This window comes from Pristiophorus japonicus, chromosome 13, assembly GCF_044704955.1.
Source record: "Pristiophorus japonicus isolate sPriJap1 chromosome 13, sPriJap1.hap1, whole genome shotgun sequence".
NCBI lineage: Eukaryota > Metazoa > Chordata > Chondrichthyes > Pristiophoridae > Pristiophorus > Pristiophorus japonicus.
The window spans coordinates 156,176,025-156,196,906 of NC_091989.1; the positions used below are offsets into that span (position 1 = coordinate 156,176,025).

At 42.8% G+C, this 20,882-nt stretch overlaps 1 protein-coding gene and 1 non-coding gene across 2 annotated transcripts; both read right to left on the reverse strand.

The window, feature by feature from the left end:
* Positions 1 to 2,445: 2,445 nt before the first annotated feature.
* LOC139279217 (U1 spliceosomal RNA) lies at positions 2,446 to 2,603 on the reverse strand. Its single transcript, XR_011596429.1, has one exon. It is a non-coding gene; the product is annotated as a U1 spliceosomal RNA (small nuclear RNA).
* A 4,384-nt stretch (positions 2,604 to 6,987) lies between these two features.
* On the reverse strand, positions 6,988 to 16,167 carry cog8 (component of oligomeric golgi complex 8). The gene is made up of 4 exons (XM_070896992.1): positions 15,625 to 16,167; positions 12,297 to 13,115; positions 9,296 to 9,464; positions 6,988 to 9,111 (listed from the first exon to the last, which is right to left on the reverse strand). The coding sequence occupies exons 1-4, from the start codon at positions 16,165 to 16,167 to the stop codon at positions 8,783 to 8,785; spliced, it is 1,860 nt and encodes a 619-aa protein (XP_070753093.1). The 3' UTR covers positions 6,988 to 8,782.
* Between the last annotated feature and the right edge of the window lie 4,715 nt (positions 16,168 to 20,882).

The following is a 20,882-nucleotide window of genomic DNA, read 5'->3' on the forward strand; positions in this document are numbered from 1 at the left end:
CGCACCCCGGACTCGCACTGCTCGAACTACCGCTCCTCCTCCGACGTTGGGCCTCTTATAGGCCTCGCCACGCACCTCGGACTCGCACTGCTGCATCCCAGAGTACTTAAGGAAGTGGCCCTAGAAATAGTGGATGCATTGGGGATCATTTTCCAATAGTCTATCAACTCTGGATCAGTTCCTATGGACTGGAGGGTAGCTAATATAACACCACTTTTTAAAAAAAGGAGGGAGAGAGAAACTGGTAATTATAGACCGGTTCGCCTGACATCAGTAGTGGAGAAAATGTTGGAATCAATTATTAAAGATGAAATAAAAGCGCATTTGGAAAGCAGTGACAGGATTGGTCCAAGTCAACATGGATTTATGAAAGGGAAATCATGCTTGTCAAATCTTCTGGAATTTTTTGAGGATGTAACTAGTAGAGTGGACAAGGCAGAACCAGTGGATGTGGTGTATTTGGATTTTCAAAAGGCTTTTGACAAGGTCCCACACAAGAGATTGGTGTGCAAAATTAAAGCACATGGTATTGGGGGTAATGTACTGACATGGATAGAGAACTGATTGGCAGACAGGAAGCAGAGAGTCGGGATAAAAGGGTCCTTTTCAGAATGGCAGGCAGTGACTAGTGGGGTGTCGCAGGGCTCAGTGCTAGGACTCCAGCTATTTACAATATACATTAATGATTTAGATGATGGAATTGAGTGTAATATCTCCAGGTTTGCAGATGACACTAAACTAGGTGGCGGTGTGAGCTGTGAGGAGGACGCTAAGAGGCTGCAGGGTGACTTGGACAGGTTAGGTGAGTGGGCAAATGCATGGCAGATGCAGTATAATGTGGATAGATGTGAGGTTATCCACTTTGGTGGCAAAAACACGAATGCAGAATATTAGCTGAATGGCAGTAGATTAGGAAAAGGGGAAATGCAACGAGACCTGGGTGTCATGGTACATCAGTCATTGAAAGTTGGCATGTAGGAAAGCAGACGGTGAAGAAGGCAAGTGGTATGTTGGCTTTCATAGCTAGGGGATTTGAGTATAGAAGCAGGGAGGTCTTACTGCAGTTGTACAGAGCCTTAGTGAGGCCTCACCTGGAATATTGTATTCAGTTTTGTTCTCCTAAATCTGAGGAAGGACGTTCTTGCTATTGATGGAGTGCAGCGAAGGTTCACCAGACTGATTCCCGGGATGGCTGGGCTGACATATGAGGAGAGACTGGATCGACTGGGTCTGTATTCACTGGAGTTTAGAAGGATGAGAGGGGATCTCATAGAAACATATAAAATTCTGATGGGACTGGACAGGTTAGATGCAGGAAGAATGTTCCCGATGTTGGGGAAGTCCAGAACCAGAGGACACAGTCTAAGGATAAGGGAAAAGCCAGTTAGGACTGAGATGAGGACAAACTTCTTCACTCAGTGAGTTGTTAACCTGTGGAATTCCCTACCGCAGGGAGTTGTTGATGCCAGTTCGTTGGATATATTCAAGAGGAAGTTAGATATGGCCCTTATGGTTAAGGGGAGCAAGGGGTATGGAAAGAAAGCAGGAAAGGGGTACTGAGGTGAATGATCAGCCATGATCTTATTGAATGGTGGTGCAGGCTCGAAGGGCCGAATGGCCTACTCCTGCACGTATTTTCTATGTTTCTATGTCATCCAATTTATTAAGACATGGTTGGCTGGCTATTCAGATGCTTAATATTTAAAAAGAGAAATTTCAAAAGGAAGGACGTATCTAGTCAGTTATACTGAAACAAAAACTGAAAATGCTGAAAACATTCAGCAGGTCAGGCAGCATCTGTGGAGAAAGAAGCAGAGTAAATGGGCCCGATTTTAACTGCCTCTGGCGGAAAAACTGGGCCGAGGGAGCAGTTAAAATCACTGGTCAGTTCCCCCCACCGATCCCTCTTCCTCCCTGGTTTGCCCCAATATTAACCTACTTGTTTGAGCAGGCGTGCAGGACGCCCGCAGGAGGGAAGCGGGGTCCTGTTTTAAATATGTGTCCAATTATGTCATCAGTTCCCGATAAGATGCCCCAACAGGGGTGGGGTGGGGTAACAGGGTCAATGGCGGCGCCCCTGTCAGGAAAAAGCTGCCGGGAGCCAGATCCTGGGCCGGAAGAGGCCCAGCACATAAGCTTGAAATTTATTTTTCAGGATTTCTTGTGGGCGAGTAGGGGCAGGAATGCTCTTCTGGGCCTCACGTGGAGGCCTTGGACCTCCCTTAAACTGGGCTTCAGTAATGTATTTGCTTCATGGGTTCTCTGCTTATGAATTCATAGCAACACATTGCAATTAAGAATTAGTTGGTTTATTAGCAAAGATTTAACAATCACACTACACATTACCAGTTCATCCACCAGGCTCACAACCACCTGCCTCTTCGTGGATCCCCTGAACCCAACTGGCTGGGGTTTTATTGAGTCTTGTGAACATCACATGATTGGCTAAGCTACTCACAACTCAACAGCTCTACATATTTTTGCAGTCAACTATCCCGCATTTGGGAACATCGCAGGTGTCAGCACACCCGAAGTGCAATGGGCTAGCCTCGACCTGGGAGAACCACCTTCTTGATCATTGTCTCTCCTCTGCCAGGTCCTGTGAGCATACTCACAGGTGCATACATTACAGGTTACTCCAGCCACCCCCCCCCCATCACGGTTCTGTTCACAGCCCCGGTCGTGGCAAGAGCCCCCTCTCCCTGGCCCCGATTGTAGTTCCGTTCACAGTCCACCTCCTTCCCCACGGCCCCATTCACAAACCCCTCCCTCCCACCTTCCCCCCACGGCCTAGATTGTGACAAGACTCCGCATCCCCGGCATTGCTGCCAATCACAGCCTCCTCCGCACACTCCCTGCCTCCCCCCGTAAATAATGGGGCCAACATTTCAGGTCAATGACCTATCAAGAACTGGAAGAAAGTAGAGTTTTAACACTTTCTAAGCAAGTATAGAAACAGGGAAAAGATGGTTAGAGAAAGAACATAGGGGAAGGTCTGTGATTAGGTGGAGGGAAGGAGTGATTGAATGACAAAACGGATGATGCTGCAAGGCAAACAAAGGTGGTAATGGGACAAGTAAAGAACTTATAATATTGATAGGGTTACATGAAGAGGGGTGAAAAGAAGTGTGTGTGGTGCATAAACACTGGCATGGATTAGTTGGCCTGTTTCATGTGCTGTATATTCTATGTACAAAGATGGGTCCAGAGGAGGTGTAAATGATTACAGCAGAACCATTACCAGCAAATGTTTTCTGAGAAAGCATGTGGTAGTTATGATCTAAAATTGTTGAACTCAATGTTGAGACCGGAAGGCTGTAAAGTGCCTAATTGAAAGATGAGGTGCTGTTCCTCGAGCTTGTGTTGAGCTTCATTGGAATAATGCAGAAGGCCTTTAGTTAGTTATACTGTTTGTTTTCATCAGTGAAGTACTGTCTGTACGATCTGAATTCATTTTAGGCCACTTTATCAATAAAATGTGCCATGGAACTGCAGTGAGAAGACATTCAGTTTTAGTGATGCTATGTGATATTTATATGAATGTGATGTAGACCAGGATTTATAATTGCAATGCCCCAGAATCTTCTGGAGTGGGGCATTTCAGAGTGAGCGCCGTCAATTGGATATTTTTCATTACTCTTCAGCTCCAATTATTTTGTGGCCCAAATTGGTGCGAGTGCAAATTGATAACAGAACGGCGAGGTTAACAGGGCATCTGGGACCTTGGTGAATGATGGGACCAATAGTCTATCTCCTTAAGCAATTAAATTTAAGGATTTGAATGGTTAGCAAAGCTCTGAAATGGCAACTTGGACATTGATTATTTTTGCAGAAATTTCTGCAGAAATCAAAAAACAAAATTATTTCTTAACTAGAGCAGGGTGATGGGGAAATGTATTAATTAGTTTGTAGTGTTAAATGTCTTGATATACATAATAATTCATGTGGACCCGTAGATGAAGGGAAACTTATAACTAACGAGGCTCCTGTCATTTATAAGCCAGGATTGGGTATTTGGCTAATGTTCTCCAAGTCTTTTGCTGCTAGATTTTCTTTGCCTCAAAACAGGTCACTCTCACTATTACAAGTTGTCAAATAACCTTGATCCTAAGTCTTTTAGCCATAATTCAATTAGGAGGACTACCCATTGGCTGTGCCGCTTCTGATTTGTTGGTATGCGCGCTGTGGCGTATTCAAATCAGTTCTCCAGAAAATCCTGCTGTAAATTTGCCACTGGAGGATCGAGGAATGCAGTGGTCGAAATAATGCCATTTGTCACCAATATCACCGTTGCAATGATTTCCAGGCCATTGGCCTTTGTCCACCACCACCATCAAGCTTTAGTTAAGCTAGGTTGTTCCCAAAAGGAAGAGTGCCATAATAAATGAGGATGAGATTAACATGTATTAACATACTTTTTTCACTGTAAGCAAAATTGTAATGCCAGAGAAAAATAATCACAATTTTTGCATTAAGATACCCACTCAGCAGCTCCACAAGTTCTAGAAGAGTCCTTGGTGGTCTTGGTACCTATCATCTCACTCGGCAGCACTGAATTCAACAGTACATATTTTGCACTGGAAGTTGTGGTTATTAGAAATCCAGAACAGCGCGACGCCCTCTACAGGGAATTTGGGACCTGCATGAACAGGGCAAGATCTCCTTAACCAATTGGATCGAAGAATCCTTAAGAGTCATGCAGAGCCTAAACCAGGAGAGTCAGATAGAATTCTTAATTCAATGTCAAATCATGTATAGAAAGCGAGGGAAAGCAAGATGAGATTAAGATATAAGAGACAGAAAGACTAATTTAATTCCTTAAAAAAAAATTGAAAATCTCCCAATAATTAAAATCTGGAGTGAGACTCCACACTTGTAAAAGTTAATTTTGCGTGCCAGTTGTTTAGTAGTGAATAAGACATCACACCATTAAAAATACACACACTTGAATGGACATACCCTAATTTTTTGTGGCGTGTTTAGTGGGTAAGCACCACAACTTCGTGCTGTTCCACCCGTTTCAATGCCGAGTCTCTAGCTGAGAGACTGTCATAACGCAGCTTCTGCAGGAGCAATGCAACTCAGACAGCAACTTCCCGATTCCCGTGTTTAACTGGGGGAGGGATCGGATGCTAATTCTAATGTTCTTATGTAACTGCGCATGTGCTTTAACTGGAAGTTGCTGTCTGATTTACTCTTTAATAACAGCTTTAATATCAGCTAACTGATAGCTTCACCATTATTATTTAAATGGAGAAAGATTGCAAAGTACTGCAGGTCAGTGGGACCTGGGGGTACTTGTGCATGAAACACAAAAGATTAGTTTGCAGGTACAGCAAGTGATCAGGAAGGCCAATGGAATCTTGGCCGTTATTGCAAAGGGGATGGAGTATAAAAGCAGTGAAGTCTTGTTACAGCTGTACAAGGTATTGGTGAGGCCACACCTGGAATACTGCATGCAGTTTTGGTTTCCATATTTACAAAAGGATATGCTTGCTTTGGAGGCAGTTCAGAGAAGGTTCATTAGGTTGATTCCGGGGATGAGGGGATTGACTTATGAGGAAAGGTTGAGTAGGTTGGGCCTCTGCTCATTGGAATTCAGAAGAATGAGAGGTGATCTTATTGAAATGTATAAAATTATGAGGGGGCTTGACAAGGTGGATGCAGAGAGGATGTTTCCACTGGTGGGAGAGCTAGAGGGCATGATCTTAGAATAAGGGGCCGCCCATTTAAAACTAAGATGAGGAGAAATTTCTTCTCTCAGAGGGTTGTGAATCTTTGGAATTTGCTGCCTCGGAGAGCTGTGGAAGCTGGGACATTAAATAAATTTAAGACAGAAATAGACAGTTTCTTAAACGATAAGGGGTTATGGGGAACAGGCAGGGAAGTGGAGCTGAATCTATGATCAGATCAGCCATGATCTTACTGAATGGCGGAGTAGGCTCGAGGGGCCGTATGACCTACTCCTGCTCCTAGTTCTTATGTTCACCGTTATTTGTACAGCAAAATCTGGGCCAATATTATGTGAATTCCCGTAACATTCCAGTTGTTCCTCTTAAGCTCTCTTGAAGGCAGTGATTGTTGCAGAGGTTGATTACATAGGTGCCAGCAGCCATTTTGCTCAGATTAGTGTGGAGGGCATTACTGCTGAGCTTAACCCTATCCTCACCCAATAGGTAGCAATGGTGATTAGAAGAGGGATTCCTAAATGATTCCCACTCCATACCTATTGGAATTGCTCATAATTCTTCAACACAGACCTTGCATCGAATCAGGAACCTTCTTGGTTTATATGGCTCAGTTCTACAGTAAGTGGTATGTTCTCCAGTGCACATATTCCTATTTTGCTCTCCATTGCACCATCTCATTTTAAAATAGGGATAGGGGAATAAGTTTGCTTTTTAAGCGCAAGTAGGAAGAAATGAGCACTGAAAGAGCAGTCTCTTTTTTAACCTTCATACATAACAGCTGGTATGTGCAATTAGAGCATTCTAAAACACATCAATGAGGCCTTAAGATTGTACAAAAAGTATTTATCATTAGAATTGATTGTTGACAAGGTACAAGAACTTAAGAAATAAAAAGACATTTGACTTGGATCAGTCATGCATTTTGATCTTGATTGGACATAATCGCCCGGAATTTGTGGTGGTAATGATGGCAAAACCTTCAGCGTTTGCCAGCATTACTCTGCAAACCTGACTGCAACTTCTGGAGTCTGCAATGTGCAGTCAAACGGGGGCAATCCTGAAGTTGCTCAGTGATACCCTGCTCCTCTACAGGAGCCATTACAGTCCTCGCAACAATGAAAATTATTGAATTGATGTGAACGTCCACTTTTCATGGTTTATTCACGCTGTAAAAACCCTTGAAAAAGTGAAGCTTGTTAAATGAGGTGTAACTGAGTTTTTAAACGGCGTACAGTCATAATTACTGCTGAACAACCTCTCTGGCCCTGAAAAACAAATTTTATATTTGTGTAGTGTCATGTTCTTAATTCCATGATAAAAATTCCATAGATTATTAAAAATAATAATAATAATTTTTTTTTTTTAGTTTGTTTATGACATTTCGACTTCCACCTTAATCGCCGGTGTATGTCTCAATCTTTATTTCGCTTTCTGTAAAATATAAAAAGTGAGTAATAAAATCTACTTGTTTCTTCTTCGATTGCTGTCCGTGAGAATTCTTCAATATGATTAAGCTGCTTAACCTGCTTGATGATATCACTGTTGCTGGACACCAGATACCCCTATAGATGGCGCCAGAATGAAATTAACATCGGAAAAGATGAAATTGGCACCACAGAGCCAGCTAAACGTTTGTGGGCAGCTTTCTTCGAGGTCATCGGCGGGCACTGTCACTTCGCCGCTGACCACAAAACCTGAGCCATTGGGTTACAGCATGACTGAGCCATTAACACTGGTAAATGAAATTGATCTCCAGTTTTCTCAGACCACACATTAGAAAGCATATCCTTGTACACTGCTTGGATGTTGACTAATTTTTAATTGGTATATGAAATAAATTAACCATTTTTACAGAGATTTGTACAAGAGAAATCACAGTAATTAAACAGAACTTCTCTATAGGACTCAAATCTGTGCCTTTCTGCCCAAGGGATTAATAACCCATTGCCTTAACCACTTGGCAACTTACCATGACAAAAATTGTCAGAAGTTCAGTTATTTTTAAGAGCACTTTCCACCTTAAATTTGATACTTAAAATTCCCAACGCTAAGGCTGCTTTCATTGATTAACAAATAATTTATCAAGTTTCACATGTCCCAACAATATTGTTGCAGATTACATCACTGGTTTATAATAAATGTTTAATAGCTATTTACATAATAAGCTCTTATTTTAATTTCACAGAAATTTCACCACTCCTTTTAAGTTTCGAAAATGATTTCAAAACAGCTATAGACTACTTGCCACACCTTTTAAGTTTCGAAACAGCTCTAGACTGCTTGCCACATATATAGTTTGAGATTGTATTGTATTGTACAGTTCGTCTGTAAACTGCATTATCTTTGGAATGTTGAATTGTTAAAGATTCAATACCATCCTAGTTTTTTTTTTTTACACAGGCCAGATTTAATATATGGGAGACATTAAATACAATTTAATTAGATTTTTGTCAGGCCAGTTTCTTTCCAATCAAGTGATTTCTCATTTCTGGAGTAAAGTTTAGAATATGTGTGTGGCCACAGAAATCCTGTTAGTAACTAGTTCAATGGATAAGTGGTTGCTATAGCACTAAGTAGTTTATTCACTATTTTATCATTACCATTAGAGTTCACCAACAATTTTAAAACTGCCAAACTAATGAAAAGAACTGGACAGAGAGTGCCAAATGTAGAAACACAATGTCATTCTGTTACAGACATTAATCATTGTTTTCTCAATTCTCAGTTTATATATTTATTTGCATTAGCTGCTGAAAATTCTTGTAGATATTTTGAGATTTGACAACACAAAGTTATCAAAACATCAGATACTTGGAAAAACTATATTTCCTATTTTATCAACTGTTAATATGATGGGCTGGGACAAAAAAAAGTGGCAACTATTCCACCTTGGTTGACCACATCAAGACATTTATTTTGCAAAAAGATCTGCATTTTAAGATCCAACTGATACCAAAGCTAACCTCATATTTTTCAATTTTAATTAACTAGGGGAAAAAAAAACAATCAGGCATTTATGCACTCCTGTCCAGTGTTTGGAATACATGAGAGGAATCCCGGTACACAGTTACATTTTCTAACTTAAAAAAATGCTACAATCCAGATTGCACTGAAGCATCTTCTGCTCTCTGGCCATCTACATCCGGTGTGTCTACTTTAATTTCCTCTGCTGTAACACTCGGCACAGGTGAAGGCACTGCTGCTGGATATTGTTTACTTAGCTTCTCAGTTTTTGTTTCTAATCCAGAGCTGTCTAAGCTAGTTTCCGCTGTCGCGATCTGTTCCAGTTCCGCATCAAGGTTGTTCGTGGGTGGAATTATAATTTCCTTTTTTGGTAGGATAAAAACAAGTAGTTCTAGAATAACACCTATATTAATGCATCCAATGGAGCCATACTTTTGAACCTGAGTGGGAGGAATACCTGCCAAACACACAAAAAAAAGTTAATGATGTGAAATACGCAAGACAAAGGATAATACATAGCCGCCAGTCAGTTACAGGGCTGCGGCTAAACTGGGTTTATTCAACAGCAATTGAAGTACAGGTATAATACATTAAAACTAAGTAAATAGTGACTAGAGCATGAGCAACAGCTGAGTACATACCAAGAATCTGCGCTACTTGTGCAGGTGGAAAAAGCACCTGTAAGCATCGGTTCAGGTAAGGGACTAGGTCTTCAGTAAATGTAATGCAGAACTGGACAAACAACTCCCGTTCTTTCACACTGAAGGCAGTTTCCTCTGCTCGATGAAAAGCGAGAATTAACTTTGTAACCTACAAAGAAAAAATGAATTAGCAAAACATTACTTTGTTGCAAACTGCTCAGCACTTAACATCCCGCTCCAAAGAAAGAAGATGAAGCTGTGGACTTCTCCAGATCGGCCATTGCCATCACTGATCATGCAGCAGGGATAATTACAGCACAACCGGTCAGGTAACACAATTCCTCCTCCCCTCTGCATTCCCTATAAACTCATGTAAAAGTTTGATTTTAGAACTACTGTTTCCAAATTACATTTTTGACAAACTATTCTGAAGATCACTGCTGCAGTCTAACATGGCTCACTTCTGACGATCTTATGGGATTCATTCTTAAGGAATGAGTTCAGCATTAAATTACCACCCTGAATCAAAAGAGCATGAGTGTCACAGAGCAAGGGGAAATGGGGTTGGTAAGATATTATCTGTTTTTTTACAATGTAAATGGTAATTTCAGTAAACCGATCTTCTTTATCTTGATCTTGCCCACTTTCTCATGCTCTCCATCTTAGTATATACGTCATATACTCTCTCATTCTGTGAGTCTCACTTTTTCCTTTTCCTCTCAACCTTTCATGGAGATAAAGAGCCAGACTTGAGGTTTTTACAGCTGCAGTAATTATCTCCCTAGGTACGAGGCAGGGAGTGAGTGAGGGCCGGTGATTAAAATGGGCGATGATAATGGATCAAGATTTGGCAAGGTATCTGGATGTCCAGAAGAACAGCAGAGAAAAGTTCAGTTGGCTCTTAATGTTAGAACAAAAGAGGTTTAAATCAAATTTGGAGAAAGCTGAGAAAATGGACTACAACACTTTAAACAGCCCTTCCCTCGGTCTCTTCGGATTAATGGCCGGGGGGGTGGGGGGGAAGGGGTTAGAGAATGGTGAGATTCGGGACCACTGGAGGAGTATGGGGTTTGAAACCAATGGGTGAAATGGATTGGGGGATAAGTGTACCAGAGACAACTAGATTGCCCAAGGGTACAAAGAGGGGAAGGTAGGTACCAGGTGTACTGAAGTGGGAACAGAAAGGGTGAACTGTGGGCTGGAAACACAGGCTATGGGGCTGAAAGTAATCCGGGACACATACAGATAGGTCCTGGAGTGAGCAGACGTGAGAATGGAACAGACGCTAGCTATGAGCACACTAAAGGTCTGGCACCATAGAGTGGCAGAAGTGTCAGGCATCCTGCATTGCCAGCAATTACTGCACAAGAGAAAATGGAAGGTCTAGTTAAGTTCTGACGTTATTACAACTAATATCAGGCGAGTGGGCTGCAAAGTGCCTCGGACAAAGATGAGGTACTCTTCCTCGAGCTTGCATTGAGCTTCATTAGAATAGTGTAGAAGCCAAAGGCAGGGCGGAAATGGGGCGGAGAATTGAAGTGGCAAGCAATTGACAGATGTGATGCAGACAAAACAACTGGGAGAAGGGAATGGAGTCCTTACAAGCAGTTCTCTAGGTAGTTGTGGGAGTCAGTGGGCTTGTACTTGATGTAAGTGGACAGCCTATCCCCAGAGATAGTGATAGAAAAGTTCAAGAAGGGAAGAGTTGGACCAGGTAAAGGGAGCTGGAAATCTGAAGCATAATTAATAAAGTTCTCTATATTAGGGCAAAAGCAGGAAGCAGCTTATTAATATAATAGAAAAAGAGCTAAGAGAGGGTGGGCAAAGAGTGCTCAATAGCCTACAAAAAGACAGTCATAGCTAAGACCCATATCTGGAAGCCCTTTTATCTGGAGAAGGTGAATGAAAATCAAGAAAAAGTTGAACAAGGTGAAAATAATTTCTACCAGAGGAGGTTTGTGGTGGATTGGTGGTGATGGTGGAAGGGGATTGGTGGCGGCGGTGGTGGAAGGGGATTGGTGGCGGTGATGGTGGAAGGGGATTGGTGGCGGTGATGGTGGAAGGGGATTGGTGGCGGTGATGGTGGAAGGGGATTGGTGGCGGTGGTGGTGGAAGGGGATTGGTGGCGGTGATGGTGGAAGGGGATTGGTGGCGGTGATGGTGGAAGGGGATTGGTGGAAGGGGATTGGTGGGGCCACTGTTCGAGGAAGAAACATCGAGCGTCTGCCGGACCTCTCTGAATTGCTCTGCTTCTCCACATCCCTCTCCTCCTTAATAGCCACCTCTTTGGTCCAAGCTTTAAGTCACTCTTCCTAATATCTATTTCTTTGATTTGGATATTTGGTAATTTAACAGAGAAGACCTCATTTCAGCCACTTTTTTTTTTGCCCTACAGGTGTGAGACACCATAGCATTTGACAATTTTAGGTACACGCCTCAGAAAGGAAAGATGTGATCAACATGCGCTAGATGCAAGACTTGTAATGTATACCCCGTGGCACTAATACTTGTTTATGCTGTTTTTGTTCATAGAATGTACAATATGATAATCACCACTGATATATTCAGAAATACACTAATTACTGATACATGAAATTATGGGAATGTTTATAGTATTTTCAGGTTCAATGACTGTGTCCATATTTTCACAGAAATTGTAAATTAGTGACCTTAATTGTCGTGTGTTTGTTTAGCTATGTATTCCCCCTTATGTTTTTCCCCTTTTAAAATAAAATCCAGGAAGATGGTAGGGAAGATAATCCAGGTTGCAGTTTCAATATGACGGACAGGTATGATGGAAAAAATATTACAGCAATCTCATTGCATCAACTAACCAGCCAATCATTTTAGTGCAGTACTTCAATTAATCTAGACTGTAAGCAGAATCTAAGTAGGCAAACAAAGCAACTTTTGTGTTCCTAAACTTGCTTAATTAGCACTTTGTCTAAAAACGCTTTTTCTTTAACATTTGATTATGTTGTGGTAACAGCAGCTGAAATACCTTCACAAGTGCATCTTCCAAGCACATGGTTACTTCCTGCGCAAGTGCTATGGGACAGCAGAGACGAAGATCGTTAAAGGCTGCCAAATTGTTATTTAGAAAACATGCCAGCGGAGGGAAGTCCAGGAGCACCATTGGAGGCTGCAGAGTGCCCGGCTGACTAGTTGGAAGAGTCACAGGGATTGTGCTCCCTAACACTGATGGGGCAGAGATTAATGTGTACAGGTTCATGTCTTCCTGAAACTTCTCCATAGCCTCCTGAACAGCTTTCAAAAAAGTATTCATAGCAACCTTCTGAAACATAGGAGCAAGTTGTCCACGAAAATCTGCTCCTACACGACTAAAAGAAAGTCCAAAATACATACACTGGCCCAGCAATGAATCCAAGCGGCCACCCACTCCCTTCTGAAGATCCGATTCCAGGGTCTGTAGAAACTCAGAAACCTTTTGCACCACCCAGCCATGGAAAATAGCACTTTCATTCACTGTGTGATCGCTGGAAAGCAACAATGGATCTTCATCTGAGAAAATAGCACGGTACTGAGTGATTATGTCAAACAGATGGACGCGGCAAGCCTCAATTGTTTTGGTTATGTGGAAATAAGGATCATTGTCTGATATGGAGCCAAGTATAGATTTCAGCCAGGCATCTCGAGCTTGAAGAAACTTTATTCTTAATTCTGCTTCAGTGAAAACATCCATTCTCCTCAAATAGCCTATGACCCGAAGACAAGCCGGAAGTTGGATGTTGGTACGTAATTGCTGGATAAGCTGGTTTAACATCAACTGAGAAGATGAACGCACTTCGTTCACTATCCCCTGTGTGAGAAATGTCATAAAGAACACTTAAAAATGTTGGGAGAGATTTTAAATTAAAAAAAAAGATACCTTACTTGCATTTCCCTATTTGAAATAATAACCGAGGTGAGCAGAAAATAGACCACAATGCATAAAATGTGTGTGTGTAGGGGATGAAACTAATTAAAAGTATCTTTCAGATAGTGCATTAAAAAACTAATTTGCCTTGTCCTATTTCTCATCTACATGTTGCTCCTTGGCGACATCATCCACATGACACCCAGCTCTACTTCACTACCACCTCTCTCGACCCCTCCACGGTCCCTAAATTGTCAGACTGCTTGTCCGAAATCCAGTTCCTGTTGAGCAGAAATTTTCTCCAATTGAATATTGGGAAGACTGAAGCCATTGTTTTCGGTCCCCACCACAAACTCAGTTCCCTGGCCACTGACTTCATTCCTCTCACCAACTTCTATCTGAGGCTGGACCAGACCGTTCGCAACCTTGGTATCACATTTGAATCTGAAATGAGCTTTCGACCATATATCCGCAGCATAACTACGACTGTCTATTTCCACCTCTAACATCGCCCGTCTTCACCCTTGCCTCAGCTCATTCGCTGCTGAAGCCCTCATCCATGCCTTTGTTACCTCTGGACTTGACTATTCCAATGCACTCCTGGCTGGCCTTCCACATTCTACCCAACGTAAACTAGAGTGTGATTCAAAACTCGGCTGCCTGTGTCCTAACTCACATCAAGTCCCACTCACCCATTATCCCTGTGCTCGCTGACCTACATTGGCATCCGGTTACCCCAATTTCAAAATTCTCATCCTTATTTTCAAATTCCTCCATGGCCTCGCTCCTCCCTATCTCTGTAATCTCCTCCAGCCCCACAACCCCCCCCCCCCATCCCCCACCAGAGAGTTGTCTGCACGCCTCTAATTCTGTCCTCTTGAGCATCCCTGATTATAATTGCTCAACCATTGGTGGCCCTGCCTTCTGTTGCCTCGGCCCCAAGCTCTGGAACTCCCTGCCTAAACCTCTCCGCCTCTCTTTTCTTCTTCAAGATGCTCATTAAAACATACCTCTTGGACCACCTGCGCTAATTTCTACTTATGCTGCTCGGTGTCAAATTTTTCCATCTCATAATATTCCTGTGAAGTGCCTTGGGACATTTCACTACATTAAAGGCGCTATATAAATACAAGTCGTTGTTGTTGTCAAATGAGCTTAATTACAACTAGGCATAACAACTCAGTTATATCTATTTCATACAAAAGCAAAATACTGTGGATTCTGGAAGGTCAGGCAGCATCTGTGGAGTGAGAAACAGAGTTAACCTTTCAGGCCAATTACCTTTCATCAGAACTAGAAAAGGTTAAAGATGTAACGGGTTTTATGCAAGTATGAGGGGGTTGACTTATGAGGAAAGGTTGAGTAGGTTGGGCCTCTACTCATTGGAATTCAGAAGAATGAGAGGTGATCTTATCGAAACTAAGATTATGAGGGGGCTTGACAAGGTGGATGCAGAGAACATCCTCTCTGCATCCACCTTGTCAAGCCCCCTCATAATCTTAGTTTCGATAAGGGGGGCCTAGAACTTGAGGGCATGATCTTAGAATAAGCCCATTTAAAATAAATGAGGAGGAATTTCTTCTCAGAGGATTGTAAATCTGTGGAATTCGCTGCCTCAGAGAGTTGTGGAAGCTGGGACATTGAATAAATCCAAGACAGAAATAGTCAGGTTCTTAAACGATAAGGGGATAAGGAATTATGGGGAACAGGCGGGGAAAGAAGAGCTGAATCCATGATCAGATCAGCCATAATCTTATTGAATGGTGGAGCAGGCTCGAGAGGCCATAATGCCTCCTCTTGTTCCTATTTCTTCTTATTTCTAATTTTTTCCAGTTCGGACGAAAGGTCATCAATCAGCCTGCAACGTTTCTCTCCATAGATAGTGCCTGACCAGCTATGTTTCTAGAATTTTCTGTTCTATATCTATTTCATGGCATGTTATGACAAATGAAACAACAGCAATGTCAGCTGTGGCTCAGTGGGTAGCATACTCTCCTCTGAGTCAGAAGGTTGTGGGTTCAAGTCTCACTCCAGAGACAAAAATCTAGGCTGACACTCCAGTGCAGCACTGAGGGCTGCACGGTCAGAGAGTGCTGTGTTTTGGATGAGACGTTAAAGAATCCCATAACACTATTTCAAAGAAGAGCAGGGCAGTTATCCACCCCCCCACCTCCCGTCCCTCAATCAACATAACAAAAACATATTATCTGCTCATTATCACATTGCTGTTTGTGGGAGTTTGCTGTGCGCAAGCTGGCTGCCGCGTTTCCCACATTACAACAGTGAATACACTTCAAAAAGTACTTCATTGGCTGTAAAGCGCTTTGAGACGTTCGGTGGTCGTGAAAGACGCTATATAAATGCAAATCCTTCTTTTCTTTTAACATCCAGAACTCTCTGAAATCAGGCTTAGCTGATATTGAAAAAATAACATTTACAAGGAAGCCAATACCTGTATGACGGGTATGGAAGAGTATTTCTTCTCCAACCTCTTCACGTAAGAGGCCAACTCAAGAGCCTCCTCGTAGTAGCCGTTCCTCACGCAGGTGTCCATGAGTTGCGGGATCTCCAGGATTTCGAGGATCTCGGTGTGGCGGTTGAGGGTCAGGCTGTTCATCCTTCTGCTGGCGCCGGTCTCCTCCGTCTCCTTGATGAACTGCTTGCATTTCTCGCTCAGGCCGGGCAGCTTGCCCAGCACCCCGGAGACGTGCTTCTCCACCAGGCCGAAGTCGCGGTAGATTTCCTTGGTGCACTCCGCCGTTTTGATGAAGGTTTTGTAATTGGAGAAGGCCAGCTCTTGGGTCTGCTGCAGGATCTGGGCCCGCTCCTCCGCAAGCCTCTCGGGCTCCCGGTTCAGCTTGTCCACTCCGTACGAGCTGAGCTCGGACAGATACAGCGTGAAGTCGGGATTCTCCCTCCAGTTTTCGGGGAATGAATCTCTGAAAATCGACGCCAGGATACTCTCATCCTCCACGTCAATCCCCAGGGCCGCCATTTTGGTGGCGAACATAACTTCCGGTTTGAATAATAACAACTTTATTGGAAGGACACGGCGGCGGTGACACTTCAATCTCAGAAGCCGTCTTTGCTGTTGCTAGGCAATGGTAATGCTGTATAGTTCAAGAACACGTCATGGCTGCCAAATGCTACCAATACTGAAAGAATTTGTATTAATATAGCACCTTTCATGATCCAAGGACTTCCCGAAGTGCTTTATAGCCAATTATGTACTTTTTTTGAAGTGTAGTCACTGTTGTAATGTGGAAAGCACGCTGCCCAATTTATGCACAGCAAGCTCCCACAAACAGCAATGTGATAATGACCAGATAATATGTTTTTTTTAGTGATATTGGTTGATATTGGCCAGTACTCTGGAGCGGACTCCACTGCTCTACCTTCAATTATCACAATTATCGATCTTTTACGTCGACCTGAGAGGACAGACAGGTTTTGGTTTAATGTCTGATCCAAAAATGGCGGCATCTCCAACAGTGCAGCACTACTTCAGTACTGCAGTGTCAGCCTGTTATACCCCAATGGGGGGCTCTCTACACAGGAGTCCTCCCTTTATCTATTGGGGACTTGGCCTGGAGGGTGTAGTACGGGGCAGTCCTGTGCATTTTCTGCGGCCTGGAAGAGTCTGTTCCACGTTTGTGTTGAGTGTGAGAGGTTGCAGCCCATCTTCCACTATTTGAAGGATCTGTTCCTCGATCTTTGGCTGCATTTCAGTCCCATGCTCCTGATCTTTGGTCACCTGGTGCGGGAGGCAGCGGGCAGGTCGGGGGACCTCATCGTAGGACTGCTCCTGGGCCTGGCCATCAACAGATCCAGGCAGCAGGCGGTCGGGTTGTTTGGCCCGACTGCCTGCCTCTCTTCCCAACCTACGTACACGCCTGGTAGTCCCTGGAGATGGAGCTCAAGGCCTTCCGCACCCGGTTGGCACCAAAGGGACTGGAGTGCTTCACAACCAGTTATAGAATTTTAATTTAATTAGTTAAGTTTCCTTTTAATTTTGTTTTTAATTTACAGTCTATATTGGTTGTGCCCTTTTAAAAAGGTGCACATGCTTGACTTTTAATCGGCAATTGCCGGCATGAAGAAGGGTCAGCCTAAGTTATGTGCTCAAGTCTCTGGGAATAGGACTTGAACCCACAACCTTCTGGGGGAGACTTTCGCCTTCATTTTCAGCGATATGAGCCTAATGTATCTTGATTGCTGCCTTAAGAGGCTGTTAGTGAATACATCTGTGTTACTTCCTCAACGGCAATATGTTCAACTGCCTTAGGCAAGCTAAACAATGCAAGTACTAGAAAATGGAACAAGTTTAATCTCTATATGCTTTATTCTCTTTCATTTCTGTGACATTGCTTTTCCGATAACAAGCCGCTTTTCTTTTCATAAAGACATTGAGGGAGACTTACGCCTTCATTTTCGGTGATTTTCTCAGTGCTACAGCTGTTTTTGTGAGAGAAACCACCCGGCGAAAGTTTCCCCCTGAATGGAACCGGCCACATCTTGAAACGACCGCCGGGAGCAAACTGCCGACGTGCACCGCCGAGAAAATCGCCAGGGCATAAGTTTGGCCTCAACGGAAGTCCGTCCAGATCACCGAGGGAACCGCCCTGTGAAAGCTGCTGAGACAGGGCTGTAGGTGAGTATTCTGCAAAGAAAGGTAAGTTAAAGGTTCTTTATTTTTTTTAAATTGTAAAACTGCGATTAGCTGTAAAACTATCTTGGGAATGTTTTAAAACTTTTTGGGGGGATATTTTTAAAAAAGGTTTCCTCCCTCCCTAGGCCCAATCGCAGCCTCGGAGTAAATTAAAAACATTTTTTAAGATCCGCCCATTTCACCTAGTTTCGCCTTTAACCCCCGAGAAACCGCCGAGAATATTGGTGCAAGATCCATTTTCTTGATGGTCGGTATTTCTTACCTTTATTATGAAAATTTTCGCGAGTGTTAGTTGCAGAACATTAGCGGTGTTTCTGGGCGGCAATTGGGTGGTGAGGGGTTTTAGGAAAAGTCTAGCCCTCTGACTCAGAGATGATAGTGTTACAACTGAACCACGACCGACACTGAAAAAATGTCAACACATATCCTCAAATGTAGTGATTTCTTCCTAATTGAAATCTAGTGGACTTCTGGTATAATACATTTAAAAGATTGGCTACAAACAGAGTAAATAAAAGTGTCTACAGATATATCTCCAAGGCTTCTTTAGTTATACAGTTAGGTTGAAGAGAAATTGGGTAGTTCTTGATGTTCTACAAATCTATAGATCCTGTAGAGGTCACCAGTGGTCTTTCCAAATTTGTTAACAGTGCTGGCAAAGAAAAGTAAATAAAAATGTAATGAAACAGGACAATTGCAAATGACATGAAGAATAAAATACGGCACAGAATGAATTATAAAAAAACTTTAAAAGATCATCAAAGATCAAATACAAATTACAGTACATAAATTATTAGCATTAACCCATACCTGTTGTAGTGTATTAGTACTGACGGAGTGGCTAACCTACCTGTAATTCCTGCATTTCTTTCCACTCACTAAGAAATTTGGGTCTTGCAAAATGATCCTTTGGGTACAGGCAAAACAAGACTCCTCCTTTTCCAGCATCGCTCCTGTTTTTGTGTGCATTCCTTCCCTTGCCTTTGTTAGCTGCATTAACTCCTTCATTCCTGGCTCCTGTGTCCATTGCATCCATTTTCTATTCCACTTGCTCTGCAATTCCACAATTTATCCAGGCTCAATGCGCTCCCTCTCTCTAACAGTTTGCTTCTCAGCATGGCGGACCAGCACTTAGCAATGACCTGATCCCTGATCAGATCAATACTGGGACCGTAATCACAGTTAAGTGCCTGGAGACTCAACCGGCACACAAACTTCTCTACAGTTTCTCACTCTGCCCGGGAGTATTGGTGGAAAATGTGCCTCTCAAATGGTACAATGTTCTGAGGTGAGAAATGACTGGTCCAAATAGCATAGGTGTCCAAGGCCCAAAAGAGTCTGTATCCGTACCGCAGTTGAAGAATAATTCTTCTGTCTCCAATCCCACAGAATTAGAGCCTTCTTCTGCTCTCTGTTAGTGATGCCTCAGGCAGCCAAGTATAACTTGAACTCTCTAATGCACCACGTCCATCTTTGATTGACTGCGTGGGGGTTCTGCCTTCATATCTAAACACGATGTTCTCTTCTTCCTGGGCTCAATCTTTCCTGAATATCCTCATTGCCAATTAGTGCAGTTGAAGTAATAAAACACTGCTAAGCGACAAAGGGCTAGACTTTCCACTTCACATCGCCCATCTAAGGCCCATCTATGGCCCAAAATGGACCTCTATTGCCGGAAAAATAGGCCCCCAAGTTTCCACTTTGATCGCTGAGATGATCGCCCAAATGATCGCCCACACAAGGCCCATCCCAAGTTTCAGCACTTAGCATGCACTTCGCTGGGCCGATGCAAGGCCCAAAAGAGTGCTCAAAAATAGTTGCTTTTTCAGGGCCTTAAAGAGGGAAATGGGCACTACGGGCGCCATTTTTAGCCTCTGAGGAAGGGTGGAGAATTGTTCTGAGTTATTTAGAGAGTAAAAGTGATGCAAATTGTACTCAGAAATTTGGGACAGGGAATATAAATAGGTATTATCACCTTATTTATGCATATATTGGAATTATTTATGAAATAGCTTTTACATAGTGAAGTTATTTAATGATATTCCGTGGGGAAACAGAATAAACAAACATCTGAATGAAAAACTGTACGTTGTAAAACGTATGTAAGTAAGAGAGAAGGTTCAAAAGTTGTAGACATTTTTTTTTATTAACAAACAAAGAACTAATGAACAACACCCTCCCTCCAACCCCCCACCCTTCCCTCAAAATCCCCAAAACGTTACAAGAAGAAGAAATGAACATTTTACAGAACAAGTGACCATTTAAGAAATGATAACAAGTGACCATTTCAGTGATGGCAACAAGTGACCATTTCAATGATGGCAACAAGTGACCATTACAGTGATGGCAACAAGTGACCATTACAGTGATGGCAACAAGTGACCATTACAGTGATGATTACAAATGACCATTTCAGTCATAACAACAAGTGACCATTACAGTGATGGCAACAAGTGACCATTACAGTGATGATAACAAGTGACCATTACAGTGATGGCAACAAGTGACCATTTCAGTCATAACAACAAGTGACCATTTGAGAAAGAATGGAAAGGGAACAGTTAAGTAATGATAACAAGTGAACAAGTGAACATTTAACTTTATGTTGGGTTGTGTAAAATTTAGTTATGTTTAAATGTAACCCAATAACATTGCAGATTCTAGTTACTATTTAAATCATTAAATAATACATAAATTTAAATTTCAACTACTCTCGCAGCTGCCAGTAGGCTGTTCCACCGTTTGCGGCACTGGTCCGGTGTGCACGTTTCATTGGAGGCCGATGTGACTACGTCGGCTATTTCGGACCAATTCCTGCGATATGCACGGGGTGGAGGTTTCCCCTGCCCACCCCGTGTCAGATCCTCCCACCTGGAGCTGACAGCATTTACGAGTACCTCATTTGCCTCTTCGCTGAAGGGTTTGGCCCTTCTCTTTCCTGCACCTCCCTCCATTCTTTAAATTTATCTGTAATTTGGATAAGACTTTCTGACCTGCTTCCTTTCTCCTCTCTCTCTCTCCCAGACCCACCCAGAGCTTCT